This window comes from Adiantum capillus-veneris, chromosome 19 (genome assembly GCF_014529385.1).
Source record: "Adiantum capillus-veneris isolate H3 chromosome 19, ASM1452938v2, whole genome shotgun sequence".
Classification (NCBI taxonomy): domain Eukaryota; kingdom Viridiplantae; phylum Streptophyta; class Polypodiopsida; order Polypodiales; family Pteridaceae; genus Adiantum; species Adiantum capillus-veneris.
The window spans coordinates 107,812,181-107,832,061 of NC_140949.1; the positions used below are offsets into that span (position 1 = coordinate 107,812,181).

General features: G+C 42.6%; 1 protein-coding gene across 1 annotated transcript in view; it reads left to right on the forward strand.

Moving 5' to 3' along the window:
• The first annotated feature begins 293 nt into the window (after positions 1-293).
• Positions 294-19,881, forward strand: part of LOC147434623 (uncharacterized) — a 42,295-nt gene continuing 22,707 nt past the window's right edge. Inside the window, exons 1-3 of the mRNA XM_086489655.1 lie at positions 294-555; positions 19,345-19,417; positions 19,467-19,695. Of these exons, the coding sequence (XP_086345781.1) occupies positions 294-555; positions 19,345-19,417; positions 19,467-19,695 (564 nt within the window). The remainder of the gene's footprint in view (positions 556-19,344; positions 19,418-19,466; positions 19,696-19,881) is intronic.

The window sequence follows — 19,881 nt, forward strand, 5'->3', positions numbered from 1 at the left end:
GAAATGCCTTGGTTGACATGTATGCCAAATAATTTGGAAAGCTCAATAAAGTTCTTGACAAGCTTCCTGTCTAGAACATTGTCTCTTGGAACGCATTGATTGCGAGATGTTCTCGACAAGGACAGGGCCAGGAAGCTCTTGGTTGTTTTTAGCGGATGCGAAACAAGGGCATTTCCCCAAATGTAATCACCTATGCGTGCATCTTGGAGGCATGTGCCCCTATGAAGGAGTCCAATATGGGCATTGATATGCTGTGAGACAGGGGCTGTGTGCTGGGCACTACCTTGATCAACATGTATGCTAGATGCGGTGTGCTTCAAAAAGCACAAAAGGTTCTTGAGGAGCTGCCTTCACGGAATGATAAGTGTAAGAATGCACTGATTGCAGGATACGCTAAACACAAGCGAGGCCAAGAAGCTATGGGTTGTTTTCAGCTAATGCAAAGCAAGTGCATCTCTCTTTACATCTTGAAGGCATGTGGCAATTTGGAAGACGCTAAGATGGACAAAAGAACTCATGACGATATTGTTAGTCACAGGCTGTTGAAAAAAAAATGTTATGCTTGGCACTACCTTGGTCGACATGTATGCCAAATGTGGTGGGGCCAGGAATCCTCGCGTTGTTTTCGGCAAGTCTGAAGCGAGCAAATCTCTCCGGATGCAATCACCTATGCTTTTTTCTCGAAGGCATGTGACACTATGCAAGACACTGATATGGGAAAATTCACGATGTTATCACTAGTCAGGGATTGCCTCAGCCTGCTAAAAAAAGAAATTGCCTTGTTCGCCATGTCTGCCAAATATGGTGTACTTCAAAAGCACAAAAACTACTTGAGGAGCTTCTTGTGGGATGTGAACTCTTGGAATGCATTGATTACAATATATGTGGAACAGGGCATGACCAAGAAGCTCTCGGCTGTTTTCAGTAGATGCAAAGTGAGATAGTCTCTCCAAATGAAATCACCTATGATATGGTCTTCAAGGCTATGCTTACATCTTCAATTTCACAGGGGGTATGGTCTGCAAGGCTACGCTTCCATCCGGGCAGATCTCTTGGATGCTTTATTTGCAAACCATGAAGCCATCCGGGAGGTGATACAGTTACATTAGTGGCTGAATGTGAGGAGGGAAATGACAGAGGAGAGTAGTCAATATGGAGGTGCCAGCCTCCATGAGAGCAAGCGTGTGAAGTTGAGTTGTTGCGTTTAATTCTATTGATGTGGTCATCGAGATTCGGGTTGGCTCTACAGTAGTCCTACGTGCTCTATTTTATTGCAACTTCATTTTTCACGGCAATTGTCGGGCAACAATCTGTTGCAGTTGCTCGCTCATGCCGAGGTCGCTTGGTGATGGGAGTTTTCCCCATGGCTCTTGTGCTAGTCTGGGCATCTTTAAAAAAAAAAAAGTGTTTTGAGGTGGTTTAGCACGACATAAAGATCAAAAGCAAAGTGCATCAAAATAAATAATAATAAACAAGAAAAATTTGTTTCTTCTTCTTGGGTCATCGTAAAGTTACTCAATCCCTACATTTTGAGTTGACGACATGTTTTTTGTAGATCCTGAAGGTCCATTTTTCTCCCACTCCTTCAAGCTCCTCCACGACTCATTGGATAGATCTTTGAGGTCGATGGCATAATTACTTCTATGTTAAATTTCTAATTCTTCTTCTAGCTATAGTCTTTTTTTAATAAACTCCTAGAGGGTCTCTAGGGATCACTTTTATACTCTTAAAGTCTTCTTTGTGCCCTTGACTCTTACTTTGACCCGATCACTTTTAATCACACTGTTAGAATCTTATTGTCTGTCATTCTGATATGATTATGCAGACCTCGATTTTTAAATTTTGTGTTTGAAAGATGACGATGTTTTGTGCCACTTGGGTATTTTCTTTTTTCCACGTCATCCCTAGAGCTTCGTGTTTACTATCCATTGGATTCTTTTTGTCGTCAAATTTACCTGCGCTCACCAATTGGATGTTACGCACTTCTTTCACGTGAACTAATGCAACGTTGGTCTTAACGCGTGTTTTCTATCTGACAGAGACAAGATATATTCACAACAGTGGACATTTCAACTGCACAAGCATGACTCCAACTCAACAACACTGCAAGGTCCGTTATTTGCATTCAATTCCCCATGACTATGGGTTTGCTTGGCGCAACACATAAATGCTACAGGGTAGGGCACGGCTTCCGTTTCTTATAATTTTTGGAGAGACCACAGTGCCAACTCTCCACCATACTTTTGTATGGCACTTTTGCATGACGTGCACCATATACTTTGCATTTTCAATATGTGATCCTTCATTGCAAGACAAATGTTTAACTATTCACATTGCTTTTCTGTAGCTTCACTCAAATATCGGCCTACAATTTGGACAATCGAAACATCCCTATACATCATTACAAGTCAGTAAAACATTTTATTTCTTATTGCAGTTCATTGATGCTTTATCCAATTGCTTGTTATAGAATTTTACACATTGCTTCCTTTAGTTTCGTTTACATGCATGTTCAGAACTTTACACTCAATGTCGATTAGCATCTGCACATATTAATTAGAGACGCAAGTCTTTGCATACAATTGCTAGCCAATGCATGTAATGTACTACAATAGTGAATGCACCTTGTGTATCTTTACTTTAATTCTAAATAATTGATGCCACGCTATATATATATATCCTTGTCTCTCCTATACCAAGTCTATCAAAATCATGTTTGTTTAATGTTTCCTTAAGTTTAGTTTAGCTACATGTTTTCCTCACTAGTACATACTCAATCTCAATCATCATATCTATATATCAATATATACACACTTCTTTTCTCACACATGCTTGATGTCAATATGTGTATGCCACATTATGTTTTATAGATGTTCTATAGCAAAGCCCACCAAGCAAGACTAGTTAGTGCAATTTGAAGGTAAGAAATAAACTCCCTATGTGTGTGTGTGAAAGAGGGGAGGGGGGGGGGGGGGGGGTGGGGTTGGGGGTTGTGTTCTTTGGTTTAGTTCAACTGCGATGGACCAAAGAGTGTAAGTGAGTTTTGACAAAAGAGAAGTCTTTTTTATGACTTAAATTACCCTTCTGTCTACTAAGCTGGCTACCACTCTTACTCGTTTAGACGTTTCTTGTGAGTTGAACCTAACACTTTGGGGATGTGTTTGATTTTGTTCATACGCTCTAGATCAAAGAGTGTAAGTGTGTTTCGATAAAAAGGCAATCCCTTTTAGGACTTAAATTACCCCTCTTCTTAACTAATTACCTCTTGTTGGGCTAGCAGTGCAAAAGACTTCAAATCGACTCAATTTATCTTATAAAGTTTTCCTCGCGTAGATTTTTCAAGTTTTGAGAGAAAGTGTTTTTGACCACTTCAAGTCTTTAATTTCATTGATTCGTGGGACAATTACCCAAATCCCCATGAAATTTGTAAACATTTCCAATATACCCTTAGCCTTCAAAGATTGAGAAATATCCCCCATTTACCAAAATGGCCATTCAATATTCCCAAAATACCCCCAATAAGTCCCACAAACATCTCTCAGGGCATTGATTTGCGCTGCTTTTCATTGTAAGATAGGTTCTAACTTCTCTCTTAACAAAAGCTCACAAACCTAAAATATTTGATGATATTGTGAGCTATGCTATTGAGCCTAGACTCTAGTGATGCGTGTTCCACTAGAGGGGAAGGGCACTTGAGCAAGACACTTAGTATGAAAGGATCAAAGAGCAAGAGGTGTTATGTCATTCATTGTACATTAGAGTAGAAGTTTGGAATAGGACACCTATACGTAAAGATTTTGCTAGGAAAAATATTGAGGTTGGTGTTAGAAAAAAAACCGGGGTACAATGTATTTTAACCGGCTAAAATCATAAAATCCCGGTTAGATTTTGAGCTTGCCTTGAAGAAAACCAACAAATTTACACAAGTTTTAGTATAAATACCAGCAAAAGCTTCAAATTTTGACCTACAAACTTGTAGAATTTCAAGTTTGCCCTTATTTTCTTCGATTAGGAAAAATGTATTTTTCTAGCCCTGATTAAGGTGTATGTGCCCATGTGTCTGGCTGGTTACACTTCTCGGCATCCTCCTTTATTTCCTATAAACGAGTAGAGTGATAAGGAGAAGACATCGTGTTCTTGTCTGAACATGTATTCCACATTGGTGGGGACACAAGGTACCCTCGAGCCTCTATTCTTGCCTAAGGGCTCGTTCAAACTGTGCGTGCATCCATGGCATGACACCCCTTTTTCACTCTCCAACTCATTCACATTGCTGGACATTCAAATATTATGCTAAAAGCATAAACTTAAAGCACCCAATGGCGATGGGCAAGCTGATTACACTAATGGCTTGGGAGTTGTAGATCTAAGGATCGACGCATGCCCGTGTTTCCCGTTCCAACAATGAAGCTAGAAGTCCTTTTGTTCCGGGGGTTGGAGGCCGTCCGAATTTGTGGCGAGTCCGAAACACTGTTGCAAATTTTTTTGCGAATCGCGAGCTGGCACGTCTACGGCGAACACCATTGTTGAGGCAATCTAAACGCTACCTAAGTATTCTCGTTCCTTATTAATTTTTGCTTTTGCTTCTCATTTATTGGTTCTAACATGTGCATAATGAGCCATCCCACCTCCCCTTTCCCTTCATATGAAGCGGCTTCAATGCATTCTGAGTTAAATGAGCACACGTTGGTCCCACACATAGAGCTAATTCTAACCACAAGATCAAATATACTGATGCACATTAATACTACCAAGTAGCATCTCATTGGGTATCTTTCTTAGAAAAACTACTTACATTATCGAGTTGAGTTGATTCCAAGGTCCACCCACGTGACTAAAGAGCATGGGGTCTTCAATGAAGACCCCATCATGGAATCGACTGCAGGCATACGCGTGCATCTCAAGGACGATTGGCGGCCAACCAAAAAGCGAGGTCAATGTTGTTGGGGTTGATGGTGTGTGTGTGTGTGTGTGCAGACATAACTTACACAATGAGAGAGAGAGAGAGAGAGAGAGAGAGAGAGAGAGAGAGAGACTACTCGTGATTTTGACTCAAAAGGTGTTACATTAAAAGTACATACCATAGCATAAAAATATGTACATAGAGGGCTTTATTTATAAGCCTGGAGTAGATATCCGGCTGGACTCGCTCCTCCCTTTCTACTTAGCTTACACATAGCCATACAGCACATAGGCCAAATGCCAAACACTAAGCTATACAACTGGAGAGGTGTTTCCCATGGTTACAAAAGGACATGTCTATCCCAACAAATGTCGCCCCTGCAATTTGAACCCACGACCTAGGCCATGGCAGCCGTGCATTTCATTGTCCTCAAGGTGCGAAATAAACCCTATAAGGTAAACTCCTGCAGGGAAAAGTAAACCAGGGCAAAAAAAGTAAATTCAAACACGTCCGTTTAAAATAGGATGTCCGAGCCTACCTCGCCTTTTGCACGCATAGTTCCTTACCATGGATCCCATGACAGGATCTTCATTCAAGACCCCGTGTTATTTAGTCGTGAGGAAGGTCCACCCCAAAAGTTTTACAGGTCTACTTTCTGAAGGCATATTCACTTGGCCTAATCATTTCAAAAATGTGGCCCATTATTATTTATTATAGGTGGGATGATAATTGCAAAGCTCTCAAAGTGTAGAAATTATTGGAAGGAGTGGCTAAATCTTTGGTTTTTCCAAAAATCTAACATGGTGAAGGTATAATAGCATTTAATTAAACATCAGTTAAACCAAAATTTTGAACATCAAAACCTTACACAATCAACACTTCATCAACTTAATCAATTGAGATAAAAGCTTCACGAGCCGATCGCTTAGCCTTCACTGATGAAGAATCTCAAGGAACGTAACAAAGAGTATATTGATTAGTGCACAATGGAAAGATAAGTTAGCCCTAGGGCAATGGGCTTATATACAATGCACGGGGGAAAAACCTCCTAGTGAGGGAAAAAATGCCCCAGCGGTCATAAGTTTGTTCACACACAATCACTACCACATGTATATGGTAACAAATCCCCCCTAGGAGTGATGTGCCATGCCCTGAGTGCATGATCATTCACAAAGGGAAGCAAGACCAAAGCTTTGCAAAAAGCTTCAAACTTCTCATAAGGCAATGCCTTTGTGAACAAATTTGCAAGGTTGGCTTATGCGCCATCATGAGGCAATGCCTTTGTGAACAAATCTGCGAGGTTGTCCTATGTCGGCACATAAGCCAAGTTGATCTCTCCCGTTGAGAGTCTCTCTTTGACATAGTGATAATGCACCTCAATGTGCTTTGTGCTGTTACCATATACATGTGGTAGTGATGTGTGTGAACACACTAGGACCGCCGGGGCATTTTTTCCCTCTTTAGGAGGTTTTTTTCCCCCGTGCATTGTATATACGCCCATCACTCTAGGGCTATCTATCTTTCCATTGCACACTAAGGAATACACTCTCTATTGTGTGCCTTGAGCTTCCTTCGTCTTCTCCAAGCTGTGTGTGTTTCTCTGCAACCCTAATTCCAACAATTGGTATCAGAGCAGGTCACGTCCTCCCGGGCTTAGTCGCCAGCTGCTCCAGCACACGCCTGCTCACTTTCTCCGATTTCAGTGAGCTTTGGCAAGCGTTCGCAGGTCGACAAATTTTTTGGGAGAGCTCGAAGAGCTTGGTCTGCTCAGAATTTTGATTTGGGCTCATTTCGGCCTCCGTTTCCACTACGGGCAGTACTGCACAGGTTATTTCGTCATTTTGTGCAGATTTTCTGTCAGTGTCGTTTTCTGCAGAACAGGTTCCTTATAGTCTTCTACGGTTTGTGCTATATAGCACAAGTTGTTCCCGCTCCATTTCTCCTATTTTCGGGCAGTTTTCACATCAGGTGCAGCATTTACCATGGCTGACAACAACAACACAGATGTGTTCAAGATGTTTGCTGCTGAGGACAGGTTGGATGGGGACAACTACCCTATGTGGGCTTATATGATGCAACACGTTCTTGTGTCAAAAGGTGTCTGGAACATTGTGCAGGGCATTGATGTACGTCCTGGTTCTGAAGATGTAGGCGATATTGAGGATGTTGCAGGTCTTGCTGCAAGGATTGCAGCTGTTAGAGTGGTTTTGCCTACAGCAGAACAAGCTCGTTGGGATGTTAAGGATGCGCAGGCTCATGCATTGATTGCGTTGTCTGTGAAGCGCACCATTATTCCTCACATCCGTTCAGCAAAATCTGCAAAACAGGCTTGGGATATTCTAGCAGGTCTTTATGCAAGCCGCAATGAGGCTAAAATTGCTTTGCTGCGTAAAGAGCTAGAGTCGAAGATTATGCATGAGGAAGATGATATGGACACTTTCCTTGCTAGTGTCAAGGATATCAATGAGCAACTCATTTCTGCAGGTGAAGTCATTTCTGACAGTTCCCTTGTGCAGACTGTTCTTGATGCCTTACCAGATTCCTACCAGACTTTTGCTAGTACTTGGAGACTGATGACCCAAGGAAATCCTGAAGTTGTCAAGTTTGATGCATTATGCACATTGCTGTTGCAAGAGTCACTTTCTAGAAAAAACAGGACTAGGCAGCGTGCAGTTGAACAGGCTTTTATTGCTTCTCAAAGAAAGGGTGGTAACAGTAATGCAGCCACTTCTTATGGTTCTGCTGCGAGTGGCAAAAATTATGTTCCTAATGCTTCTGCTGGCAGCACTTCGTCTGGCAATTCTGGTGATAAGGGCAAAAAGAAGATGCGTTGCCATTATTGTAAAGCCAATGATCACTTGATCAAGTCGTGTCCTAAGTTGAAGGCCAAAGAGGCTAAGAAGAAAGAGGGTGGTTCCACTGCAAATGCTGGTTCCACTACAAATGCAGCCATTGTTGAGTCTTCTGTGAAAGGAGATTGTGATGCTGATGTTGATGCAGAATGGGCTTTTAGCGCAGAGTGCACTTACAATCCTGCAGTCCATGATGCATGCTTGTCAGTTGCTGCAGATTCACATGTGTGGTATTTCGACAGTGGTGCTACAAAGCACATTACCTCACATCGTGAATTGTTTACCTCTCTCGAGTCTGTCCCTCATGGGAATTCAGTCACTTGTGCCAACAACGCCTCTTATCCAGTTCAGGGAGTTGGAAAGATTGTGCTCACTGCTGCTAATGGCAGTTCCTTCACACTTGTTGATGCACTTTATGTACCTGGGATCAAGAAGAATCTCTTGTCTGCATCCGCACTTGCTAGACTTGGACTTGTAGTCAAATTTGTGGATGACAGATGTACAGTTCATGATCTCAGTTTTGGTGATGAAATTGTTGCATCTGGGCTTTTGTGCCGTGGGCTGTATAAGCTCACTTTGTATGACAAGTGTGGACAAAATTTTGCAAATGCTGTTGCAGATTCAAGGGCTATTTCAGATGCAAAACTTTGGCATGCACGTTTTGGTCATCTGAATTTTGCCAGTTTGCTGCGTTTGCAGAAATCTGATATGGTTGCTTCTTTGCCGCCTCTTGAAGCACCTATCAAACATGTTTGTGAAGGCTGTATTCTGGGTAAAATGCAGCGTTCTAAGTTTCCAAAGGATGGTTCAGTTAGGGCCACATGCAGGTTGCAGCTTGTGCATAAATACGTTTGTGGGCCCATGCAAACTCCGTCCTTGGGCAATTACCTGTACTTCGTGACTTTCATTGATGATTACTCCAGGCATGCATGGGTATTTCCGCTTAAAGCAAAGTCCGAAGTTTTTATGTGCTTCAAACAATTTTTGGCTATGGCTGAAAATGTCTCAAAATGTACTATGGGCACCCTCCGTTCCGATCGAGGGGGGGAGTATATGTCTCATGAATTTAATGCATTTCTGGCTAGTCGTGGGATAAAACACCAATGTACAGTGCCTTATACACCTCAGCAAAATGGTGTTGCTGAGAGGAAAAACAGGTCACTAACGGAAATGGCACGATGTATGGTCAAAAGTCAAGCTTTGCCGCATTCTTTTTGGCTTGAGGCCATCATGTGTGCCACTTATGTACTTAACAGGTGTCCTACGAAAGCTTTGCAGTCTATTACTCCATATGAAGCATGGCATGATAGAAAACCTTCTATTGAGCACATGCGTGTTTTTGGCTGTTTGGCATATGCTTTGGTGCCACAAGTGCAGCGCAGAAAATTGGATGATAAGGCTGTCAAATGTATTTTTGTTGGTTATAGTGCTGAAAGCAAAGGTTACAGGTTGTATCATCCGCAAACAAAACGTATTTTGGTTTCACGGGATGTAGTGTTTGTGGAAGATTCTGTTCAACCCTTGCTGTCATGTACTAGAGACAGTAATGTAAGCTCACAGGACATTTATGACACTTTGTTGCCTCTTTTCAGTGGTGGAAATACGAATGTAAGTTCCAATGAGGTAAATGTACAGCCTATGGGGGTTTCTGAAAATGTTTTAGAACAGCCTATTACTGATGCAGATGTACATGATGTACTTGATGAGGAAAGGGCTGAAAATGAGCAGGCTAGAGGTATGCCAAAATGGCTGGTGCACACTTTGCGTGACAGTAAATTGGATGCACCTTTATCTAGTCGTACTCGTTCAGGCTCTCGCCATGCATCTTATGCGTCAGATTGTTATGCTTTGGCTGTGTCTAGTTTACATGATGTTGAGGAGCCTCTGTCTTTTGATGAAGCACAGAATTCAGAAAATTGGATTGCTGCCATGAAATCAGAATATGATGCACTTATAGAGAATGACACATGGACTTTATGTGATTTGCCTCCTGGCAAAAAGGCCATTGGTACCAAGTGGGTTTACAAGTTGAAACGCAAGCCGGATGGTGAGATCGATCGCCATAAGGCTCGACTTGTTGCAAAGGGTTATGCACAACAAAAAGGCATAGATTATGAAGAGACTTTTGCTCCCACTTGTCGTATGACTACTGTGCGTTTTCTATGTGCATTGGCAGCTCATTTTGGTTGGGATGTACATCAATCAGACATTGTTACTGCTTTCTTGAATGGTGACATATTTGAGGAAGTTTATGTAACGCAGCCTCGCGGTTTTGTCATAAAAGGACAAGAGGACAAAGTGTGCAAATGTAAGAAGGCTTTGTATGGGTTGAAGCAATCTCCTCGTGCTTGGTATGAGAAAGCTGACACTCATTTGGTTAAACGAGGCTTTCGTAACAGTCCAACAGAAAGCACATTGTATGTAAAGCGTGAGGATGATGTATTTCTCATTGTGGTTCTTTATGTTGATGATTTGCTGATCACTGGACCAAATGAGAGACATATTGCTGAATTTAAGGCTGATTTGAATGCTACTTTCAAGATGAAAGATTTGGGGCTGTTGCATCATTACTTGGGTATACAGTTTAAGCAGTGTGATGGTGGTATTGCCTTGTGTCAGAAAAGTTACATAGAGACATTGCTATGTAAGTTTGGACTTGAGGATTGCAAACCTATTGCCACTCCCATGGAAACAGGTTTGAAGTTGAGTCTACATGATGCTGGCGATCCTGCTGATGTCACTCTTTACCAAACTGCTGTTGGCTGCCTCATTTATGTATGCAACACGAGGCCAGATATTCAGTTTGCAGTCTCGCAGGTCAGCAGATTTATGCATAGCCCAGGGTCTAAGCATTGGCAGGCTGTCAAGAGGATTTTCCGCTACCTTAGTGGCACTTTACATCTTGGCTTATTTTATCCCAAGGGGGGATCATTGCCGCCAGACTTACATGCTTTTTCGGACTCAGATTGGGCTGGTTGTTTTGACACGCGAGTGTCCACAAGTGGTTTTTGTTTCATGCTTGGCAGTTCATGTATATCATGGTTGAGCAAGAAGCAACCTACTGTGGCCACTTCGAGTTGTGAGGCTGAGTACAGGGCAGTCTTCACAGCTACGGTTGAGTGTGTATGGCTCAGACGCCTTATGGCTGACTTGGGTGTTGGACAGGACACTGCCAACACTATCTACACTGACAGTCAGAGTGCATTGGCAGTTGCGAGGAACCCAGTTTTTCATGCTCGCACAAAGCACATTGAGGTGCATTACCACTATGTCAGGGAGAGGCTCTCAGCAGGAGAGCTCAGCTTGGCTTATGTGCCAACACAGGACAACCTTGCAGATCTTTTCACAAAGGCATTGTCTCGTGAGAAGCTTGAAGCTTTCCGCAAAGCTTTGGGCTTACTCCCCTTTGTGGACTGATCCTGTCCTCAGGGCATGGCACTTCCCTTTACTCATGTGCCAGCTCTCGTTCACCGCATCACTCCAGGGGGGATTTGTTACCATATACATGTGGTAGTGATGTGTGTGAACACACTAGGACCGCCGGGGCATTTTTTCCCTCTTTAGGAGGTTTTTTTCCCCCGTGCATTGTATATACGCCCATCACTCTAGGGCTATCTATCTTTCCATTGCACACTAAGGAATACACTCTCTATTGTGTGCCTTGAGCTTCCTTCGTCTTCTCCAAGCTGTGTGTGTTTCTCTGCAACCCTAATTCCAACATGTGCCAGCATGAAAAAGAGGGTTTCTCGCAATTGCCAATGCGCTCTGACTGTCAATGTAGATGATGTTGGCAGTGTCCTATCCAACACCCAAATCAGCCATAAGACGTCTGAGCCATACACACTCAAATGTAGTTGTGAAGATTTCCCTCTGTACTCAGCCTCACAACTGGAAGTGGCCACAATAGGTTATTTCTTGCTCAACCATGATATACATGAACTGTCGAGCATGAAACGAAAACCACTTGTGGACACTCATGTGTCATAACAACTAGCCCAATCTGAGTATGAAAAACCACTTGTGGACACTCGTGTGTCATAACAACTAGCCCAATCTGAGTCTGAAAAAGCATGTAAATCTAGCGGCAATGATCCCCCCTTGGGATAAAACAATCCAATGTGTAAAGTGCCACTCAAGTAGCAAAAGATCCTCTTAATATCTTGCCAATTCTTAAACCCTAGTCTATGCATAAATCTGCTAACTTGTGAGACTGCAAACTGAATATCGGGCCTCGTATTGCATACATAAATAAGGTAGCCAACATTAGTTTGGTAGAGAGTGACATCGCGAGGATCACCAACATCATGAATACTTAATTTTAAACCCATTTCCATGGGAGTAGCAATAGATTTACACTCCTTAAGTCCAAACTTGCATAGCAATGTCTATATATAGCATGTTTGACACAAGGAAATACCACCATCATATGTCCAAGTAATGACGCAAAAGCCCCAAGTATTTCATCTTGAAAGTAGCATTGAAATTAGCCTTAAATTTTGAAATATTTGTCTCATTCAGGCTATTACTCACAACAAATCATCCACATAAAGATCAACGATGAGAAATACATCACCCTCATGCTTTACATACAAAGTGCTTTCTGTTGGACTATTATGAACGCCTCGTTTAACCAAAATGAGTGTCATCTTTCTCATGCCAAGCACGAGGAGACTGCTTCAACCCATACAAAGCTTTCTTATATTTGCACACTTTATCCTCTTGTCCTTTCTTGAAAAAACTATGAGGCTGCGTTACATAAACTTCCTCAAATATATCACCATTCAAGATAGCAGTAACAATGTTTGATTGATGTACATCCCATCCAAAATGAGGTGCCAATGGACATAGAAAATGAACAGTAGTCATACTACAAGTGGGAGCAAAAATCTCTTCATAATCTATGCCTTTCTGTTGTGCATAACCTTTTACAACAAGTCGAGCCTTGTAGTGACCAATCTCACCATCCGGCTTACGTTTCAAATTATAAACCCACTTCGTACCAATGGACTTTTGTCCACGACGCAAATCACATAAGGTCCATGTGTTATTGTCTATAAGTGCATCATATTGTGATTGCATGACATCCATCCATTTTTTTCACAAAGGATGTACCAAACTCTTCATTAAGACATTGCTCTAAGCCACTTGAATCACCATCATCATGACCTACACTAAAATTTGGCATCCTGGGGGCATCATCAACGTTTTCTTTCCCTTTCCTTGATACATTTATTTTTAGGGATTACTCTTTCACATAACCCTCCACTCCATGGATCATTACTCAAACTAGATGACTTATGATCCACTCAAAGCCTATGACTGTGCACCTGCATTTTTTGCAATCACATTCTTTTTTGCATAAACCCAAATATCATCTTTCACATCAAAATACTAGCTTTTTCACTTATGAAAAACATCCTTGCTCACCAAGACTTAATGTGTGACAAGGTGGTAATGTTTGTTAGGAAATAAGACGTAGCTAAATAGATAATTGAGTAGATTACTTAATGGAGAGAGACAGATTTATATACACGAGATTATAGAGTAGAGAGAGAGAGAGAGTACACACGATATACGTGGTTCACCCAATGTAGGCTACGTCCACGGGAAAGCAGCCAATCAATGGCTTTAGTACTTCAAAACAAGAAGTAGTTTACAAAGGGATTATACCCTTAATGGAGCTCCCGCCTTGCTTCACTCTCACCACCTCACACTCACCTTGTTGCATCAACTTCACACTATGAAATGTGTGTAGAAATGGCCTCCTTTTATAGGCCAAAAGGGCTGCCCTCTCTTATGAGAGACAACCATGTGTAGCCGCCCTTGTGCGAATAAGTCCAAATCGGACCCTCCAATCCGCTCATGTGTGGCCGCCCTTGAGAAGACAAGTCCGCTTTTGAATTCGGCCACCGGCCATTGACTTCCGACCACTGGCCATCGGCCATTGACTACCGGCCACCGGCCAACCGACTGGTTGTTTTCCGACCACTTTCTGGCCGCCGTCCGGCCATAATATTTTGGCGAAAAAGAATATTCCGGCCTTTAAAGTTGCCCCTGATTCTTGTCCGTGAAAATTTTGGTTTCCGGTGAGTGATTTTCCTTCACGCACGATGGCTTCTCCTCATAATGGGGGCCTTACAAATGTGCGCTTTTACCACAGAAAATTACAAGGGTAAATCAGGCTCCATACTTAACAATCTCCCACTTGGAGACTGATCTCCAAACCAAACTTATGACTGCTTTCCATTCTGGCTTCTTATCCTTGAATGCCGATTGAAGATGAGCAAAAGCTCAACTTCTCCTTGTTGACCACCTTTGTAAACATGTCTGCAGGATTTTCACTTGTATGCACCTTTCCTAGCTTTAGTTGTCCCTCTTCCAAAAGAGTGCGTATGAAGTGATATCTCACCTCAATGTGCTTTGTCCTTGAATGAAAGGCTGAGTTCTTCGCAAGATGGATAGCGCTTTGGCTATCACTGTACAAGATACAATTGTCTTGTTTGAATCCAAGCTCTTCTAAGAATCTGTGAAGCCACATAATTTCTTTGCTTGCCTCCGTCATTGCTACATACTCTGCTTCCGTGGTAGAAAGTGAAACCACTTTCTGCTGCTTTGAAGCCCAGCTTACTGCTGTGCCTCCAACCGTGAACACATAGCTTCAAGTATCTTTGTTACTTGCCATATCTGCATCAGCATACCCTTCTAGAAAAATATCAGTTCCTCCAAAATACAAAGAATTTGTTGTTGTCCCTTTTAGATACCTAAGTATCCACTTCACAGCTTGCCAATGCTATTTACCTGGGTTGTCCATGAACCTACTCACAACTCCCACTGCATGTGCAATGTCTGGCCTTGTCCAGACCATAGCATACATTAGAGAACCTACCGCTGCAGCATATGGAACTTTAGACATATAGGCTATCTCCTCTTGTGTCTTTGGACACATATCCTTCGTTAGTTTAAAATAACCAGCCAAAGGTGTAGAAACTGGTTTTGCATTTTGCATTGCAAACCTTTCTAGTACCTTCTTGATGTAATCTTCTTGAGATAGCTTTATTGTCTTCTTCGTCCTGTCCCTTGATATTTTCATACCAAGTATCCTCTTTGCAGCACCTAAATCTTTCATTGAAAAAGATTTGGACAGCTCCTCTTTTAGGTCTTTGATGTCCTGCATGTTAGCACTTGCAATCAACATGTCATCAACATACAACATTAGGATGATGAATTTCCCATCTCCCAAATTCTCCGTGTAGACGCAGTGATCCGAGTTGCATCTTGTGAATCCATGATCCAACATCCATCGATCAAACTTCAAGTACCATTGTCTTGATGTTTGCTTTAAACCATACAAGCTCTTCTTTAATCTGCAAACCATTTTCTCCTTGCCTTTTACTTCATACCCCTTTGGTTGAAGCATGTAGATTTCCTCCTCTAAGTCACCGTGAGGGAATGCCGTATTTACATCCATTTGCTTGAGATTTAGATCATGAGCAGCCACAAGGCTTAAGACAAGCCTAATTGAGTTCATTTTTACAACATGAGAAAATATTTCATTGAAATCAATACCTTTCTTTTGAGAAAAACCTTTTACCACAAGCCTAGACTTGTACCTTTTCTTCCCACCTTCTTCTTCCTTTAGCTTGTACACCCATTTGTTTTGAAGTGCCCGCTTACCTTTAGGCAACTCAACCAACTCGCATGTTGGTTTGCGATGTAGTGAGTCCATCTCCACTTGCATGCTCTTCGTCCATTCTTCTTTGGATTCATGTTGCATAGCTTCTTCATATGATTCCGGCTCTCCAGAATCTGAGATCAAGAGATGGTTGAAGGAAGGAATAAACCTTTCTGGAGGTCTACTTGCTCTTGTAGATCTTCGGGGAATAGATTGAGGCTCCTCATTTGGTTGACGTTGTTGCAGATTGTCACCGTTTGCAGTCCTTGAGTCTTCACCATCCTCAAGCTCCATGTACTCATCACCTGTTTCTTTTGTTTGTTTTCTTTCCAAGTAATCTTTGTACATATTTTTTTCGTTAAAAATTACATCCCTACTCCTTAAGATTTTACCATCTTCAGGATTCCATAGGCGATACCCAAAGTCTCCTTCTCCATAGCCAATGAAGAAACACTTTTTGGACTTTGCATCTAACTTTGATCTTAGGATTCTATCTATGTGCATGAAAGCCTCACACCCAAACACTTTGAGAAATGCATAATTCACTGGTTTACCTGTCCATGCCTCTTCTGGAACTCCCCCATCCAATTCCGTTGAGGGTGACCGATTGATTAAGTACACAGACGTACTTACAGCTTCTGCCCAAAGCTCAAGTGGTAGGCCTGCATGTAGCCGCATGCTTCGTGCTCGTTCCATGATTGTCCTGTTCATCCTTTCCGAAATCCCATTTTGTTGAGGTGTCCTTGGGGTTGTCCTTTGCCTCCGAATGCCATCGCTAGCACAAAAGCTTTCAAAAGCTTGGCTGCAATATTCGCCTCCATTGTCGGATCTGAGGCATTTAACCTTGGTACCTATTTCATTCTCCACAAAGGCTTTCCACCTTTGAAATATGGAAAATACATCGGATTTATTCTTCATGACATAAACCCATGTTTTTCTAGTCGCATCGTCTATGAATGTTACATAGTACAATGAGCCACCAAGTGATGGTGTACTTGCAGGACCCCAAAAATCAAAATGAACCAACTCAAGTTTTTTATTTTTTCTTTCATTTCCTAATTTTTAAAATTTTACCCTCTTTTGTTTACCATAAACACAATCTTCACAGAACTCTAAGTCCACTTCTTTCAAACCTGATAGAAGCTTCTTTGTTTGAAGGATTTGCATTCCTTTGGCACTCATATGCCCAAGTCGGTAGTGCCACACCGCACTGTCAACTTCTGTAGTTGCTGCATAAGCTGAAGGTTGCGTGCTAACAGTACACAAGTAAAGTGTACCGACTTTTTCACCCTTGGCAACCACCAAAGATCCCTTTGAGATCTTCCACCGTTTGTTTCCGAATGCAATGTTGTGACGTTCATCGTCCAATTGTCCTGTAGAGATCAAATTTTTGCGAAGAGAAGGAACATGCCTAACATCTTTAAGCTTCCATTCATTTCTGTTAGCAGTTTTGAAAGAAACTGTACCTTTGCCGACAATCTCACAAGCTTCATCATCTCCCAAGTATACATACCCAAAATTACCTTTGGTGTAGTCTTGGAAATGTTGCTTGTGTGGTGTCGCATGGAATGAAGCCCCGGAATCTACTATCCAGGAATTGGACACATTGTCTAATGAGAGAATTAGAGCATCTTGCTCTACTTTACCTGCCACATTGGCCTCCGATGTTGGCTTGTTGTCTTGAGACTCTGTCTCCTTCTTCTTCTTGGACCAACAATCCTTCTTGACGTGGCCCTTCTTGCCGCAGTTCCAACATTCAAGAACTGACTTTGTGCGTGACTTGCTCCGCCTTGAGCGATCACGACCCTTTTGGTTTTTGAACCTCTCCTTAAGCCTTCCTCTTGTTTCCACTGATAGTGCAGCACTTGATGATTCTCCTGTGCTTCTCCTTCGCATTTCCTCGCTTAGGAGAACACCCACAACATCATCAAACTCAAGAGTATTTGTGCCAGAGATAGAATTACTTACAGCCATCACAAGGCTGTCCCAACTATCCGGTAGAGATGATAGTATAAGGAGAGCTCGCACTTCGTCATCGAAATTGATTTTCACTGATCGAAGTTGACTTATGTTTGTGTTAAAGTCATTTAGGTATTCTGCAATTGAACCATTCTCTGCCATCTTTAGATTGAACAAGCGCTTCATAAGAAATACCTTATTGGATGCCGATGGTTTCTCGTAGAAGTCGTCAAGTGACTTCATCAAGTCCTCTGTGGTCTTCATTTCCGAAACATTGAAGGCCACCGTTGACGCCAAGCTTAACCGGATTGTTCCCAGTGCCTTTCGATCAAGGACAATCCATGCTTCATCTGCCATTGTTGTGGGCTTCTTCGCAAGACTGCCTAGCGGCAAATAGAGGTCCTTCTGGTAGAGATAGTCTTCAATCTGCATCTTCCAATGTTGGTAGTTTTTGCCGTTGAACTTATCAATCTTGAGCTTCCCTTCCTCCGCCATAACTCCCACTCAATTCAAGGAATCCTTTCCTTGAGATAATTTAGCTACGAGCAAACCTTGCTCTGATACCAATTGTTAGGAAATAAGACGTAGCTAAATAGATAATTGAGTAGATTACTTAATGGAGAGAGACAGATTTATATACACGAGATTATAGAATAGAGAGAGAGAGAGAGAGTACACACGATATATGTGGTTCACCCAATGTGGGCTACGTCCACGGGAAAGCAGCCACTCAATGGCTTTAGTACTTCAAAACAAGAAGTAGTTTACAAAGGGATTATACCCTTAATGGAGCTCCCGCCTTGCTTCACTCTCACCACCTCACACTCACCTTGTTGCATCAACTTCACACTATGAAATGTGTGTAGAAATGGCCTCCTTTTATAGGCCAAAAGGGCTGCCCTCTCTTATGAGAGACAGCCATGTGTAGCCGCCCTTGTGCGAATAAGTCCAAATCGGACCCTCCAATCCGCCCATGTGTGGCCGCCCTTGAGAAGACAAGTCCGCTTTTGAATTCGGCCACCGGCCACCGGCCATTGACTTCCGACCACCGGCCATCGGCCATTGACTACCCGCCACCGGCCAACCGACTGGTTGTTTTCCGACCACTTTCTGGCCGCCGTCCGACCATAATATTACGGCGAAAAAAAAGTCTCGGGGGCCTCCGTCCCCGAGGCCTTTAAAGTTGCCCGTGCTTCTTATCCGTGAAAATTTTGGTTTCCGGTGAGTGATTTTCCTTCACGCACGATGGCTTCTCCTCATAATGGGGGCCTTACAAATGTGCGCTTTTACCACAGAAAATTACAAGGGTAAATCAGGCTCCATACTTAACAATGTTTGTGCCCCTTTTACTCAAGTGAATAACAAATGAACACACATTGTTTAGGGTCCAACTTTGTACTACACAACACATCCAGCACATGCACATAAGAAATACATGCAAACACTTATGTGTCCCAAAGTAGGTTTTTGCACTAGTGAACTTTCAATATTTGGGTGTCATGTTATGTAGAGTAGTAGTGCAAATCCCGCTCATATTGAAGACAATCATTGAGACTGCCTCAACCCAATAACAATGAGGCATGTTCTTTTCATTCATCATTTCCCTTTCACCTTGTGCAATGTGATTAATCTTTAGCTCATCAATTTTTTTTTCTATGGTGTTTATATGTATGAGAATTGCCTTTGAATTCCATGCTTTGTTAGAAAACTATAGAACCCATTGGAGAAGTACTTCCTCCTCGATCTAACATCAAATAATGTATATGTATATATATTCCCTGACTTTTCTTAGGCATAACCTTAAAATTATGAGGACGTAATTTTTTCGGCGAGCGCTTTTTGGAATTCAGCGAGCAAATTCCAAAAACATTCTCTCCCTTCTCAACTTTGTTCTCTCTCGCTACCACCCAAGCTTCTTTTTCTCCATCGATCAATAATTGTAATCCTTGAGCAATAAGGGTCTCTCTCTCCCTCTATCTCTTTGCAAAGTTTCCTTTCTCTCTCTCTCTCTCTCTCTCTCTCTCTCACACACACACACACACACACACACACACACACACAAGGACATGTAAAATCCATTTTCTCTCTCTCCCCTCTCTACAAGCCCCTCCAACCCCCCCCCCCCCCCCCCCCCCCCTCTCTCTCTCTCTCTCTCTCTCTCTCTCTCTCTCTCGCACCTTCACCCCCCGCTCTCTCTTTCTCTTTCTCCATGCATTCCCCCTTTTCTCTCTCTTCTCCCTCTACCTCCACCGCTCTCTCTCTCTCTCTCTCTCTCTCTCTCTCTCTCTCTCTCTCTCTCCACACCCATAGTCCAAGTGGCATGGCCACGTGGACTATCGGCCACCCGTAGTCCACGTGGCAAAAAAAAACGCCATGTGGACTACGGGTGGCCGATAGTGGTAGTCCACGTGGCCATGCCACTTGGAGGGAGAGAGAGAGAGAGAGAGAGAGAGAGAGAGGAGGAGGAGGAGGAGGAGGAGGAGGAGAGAGGGGGT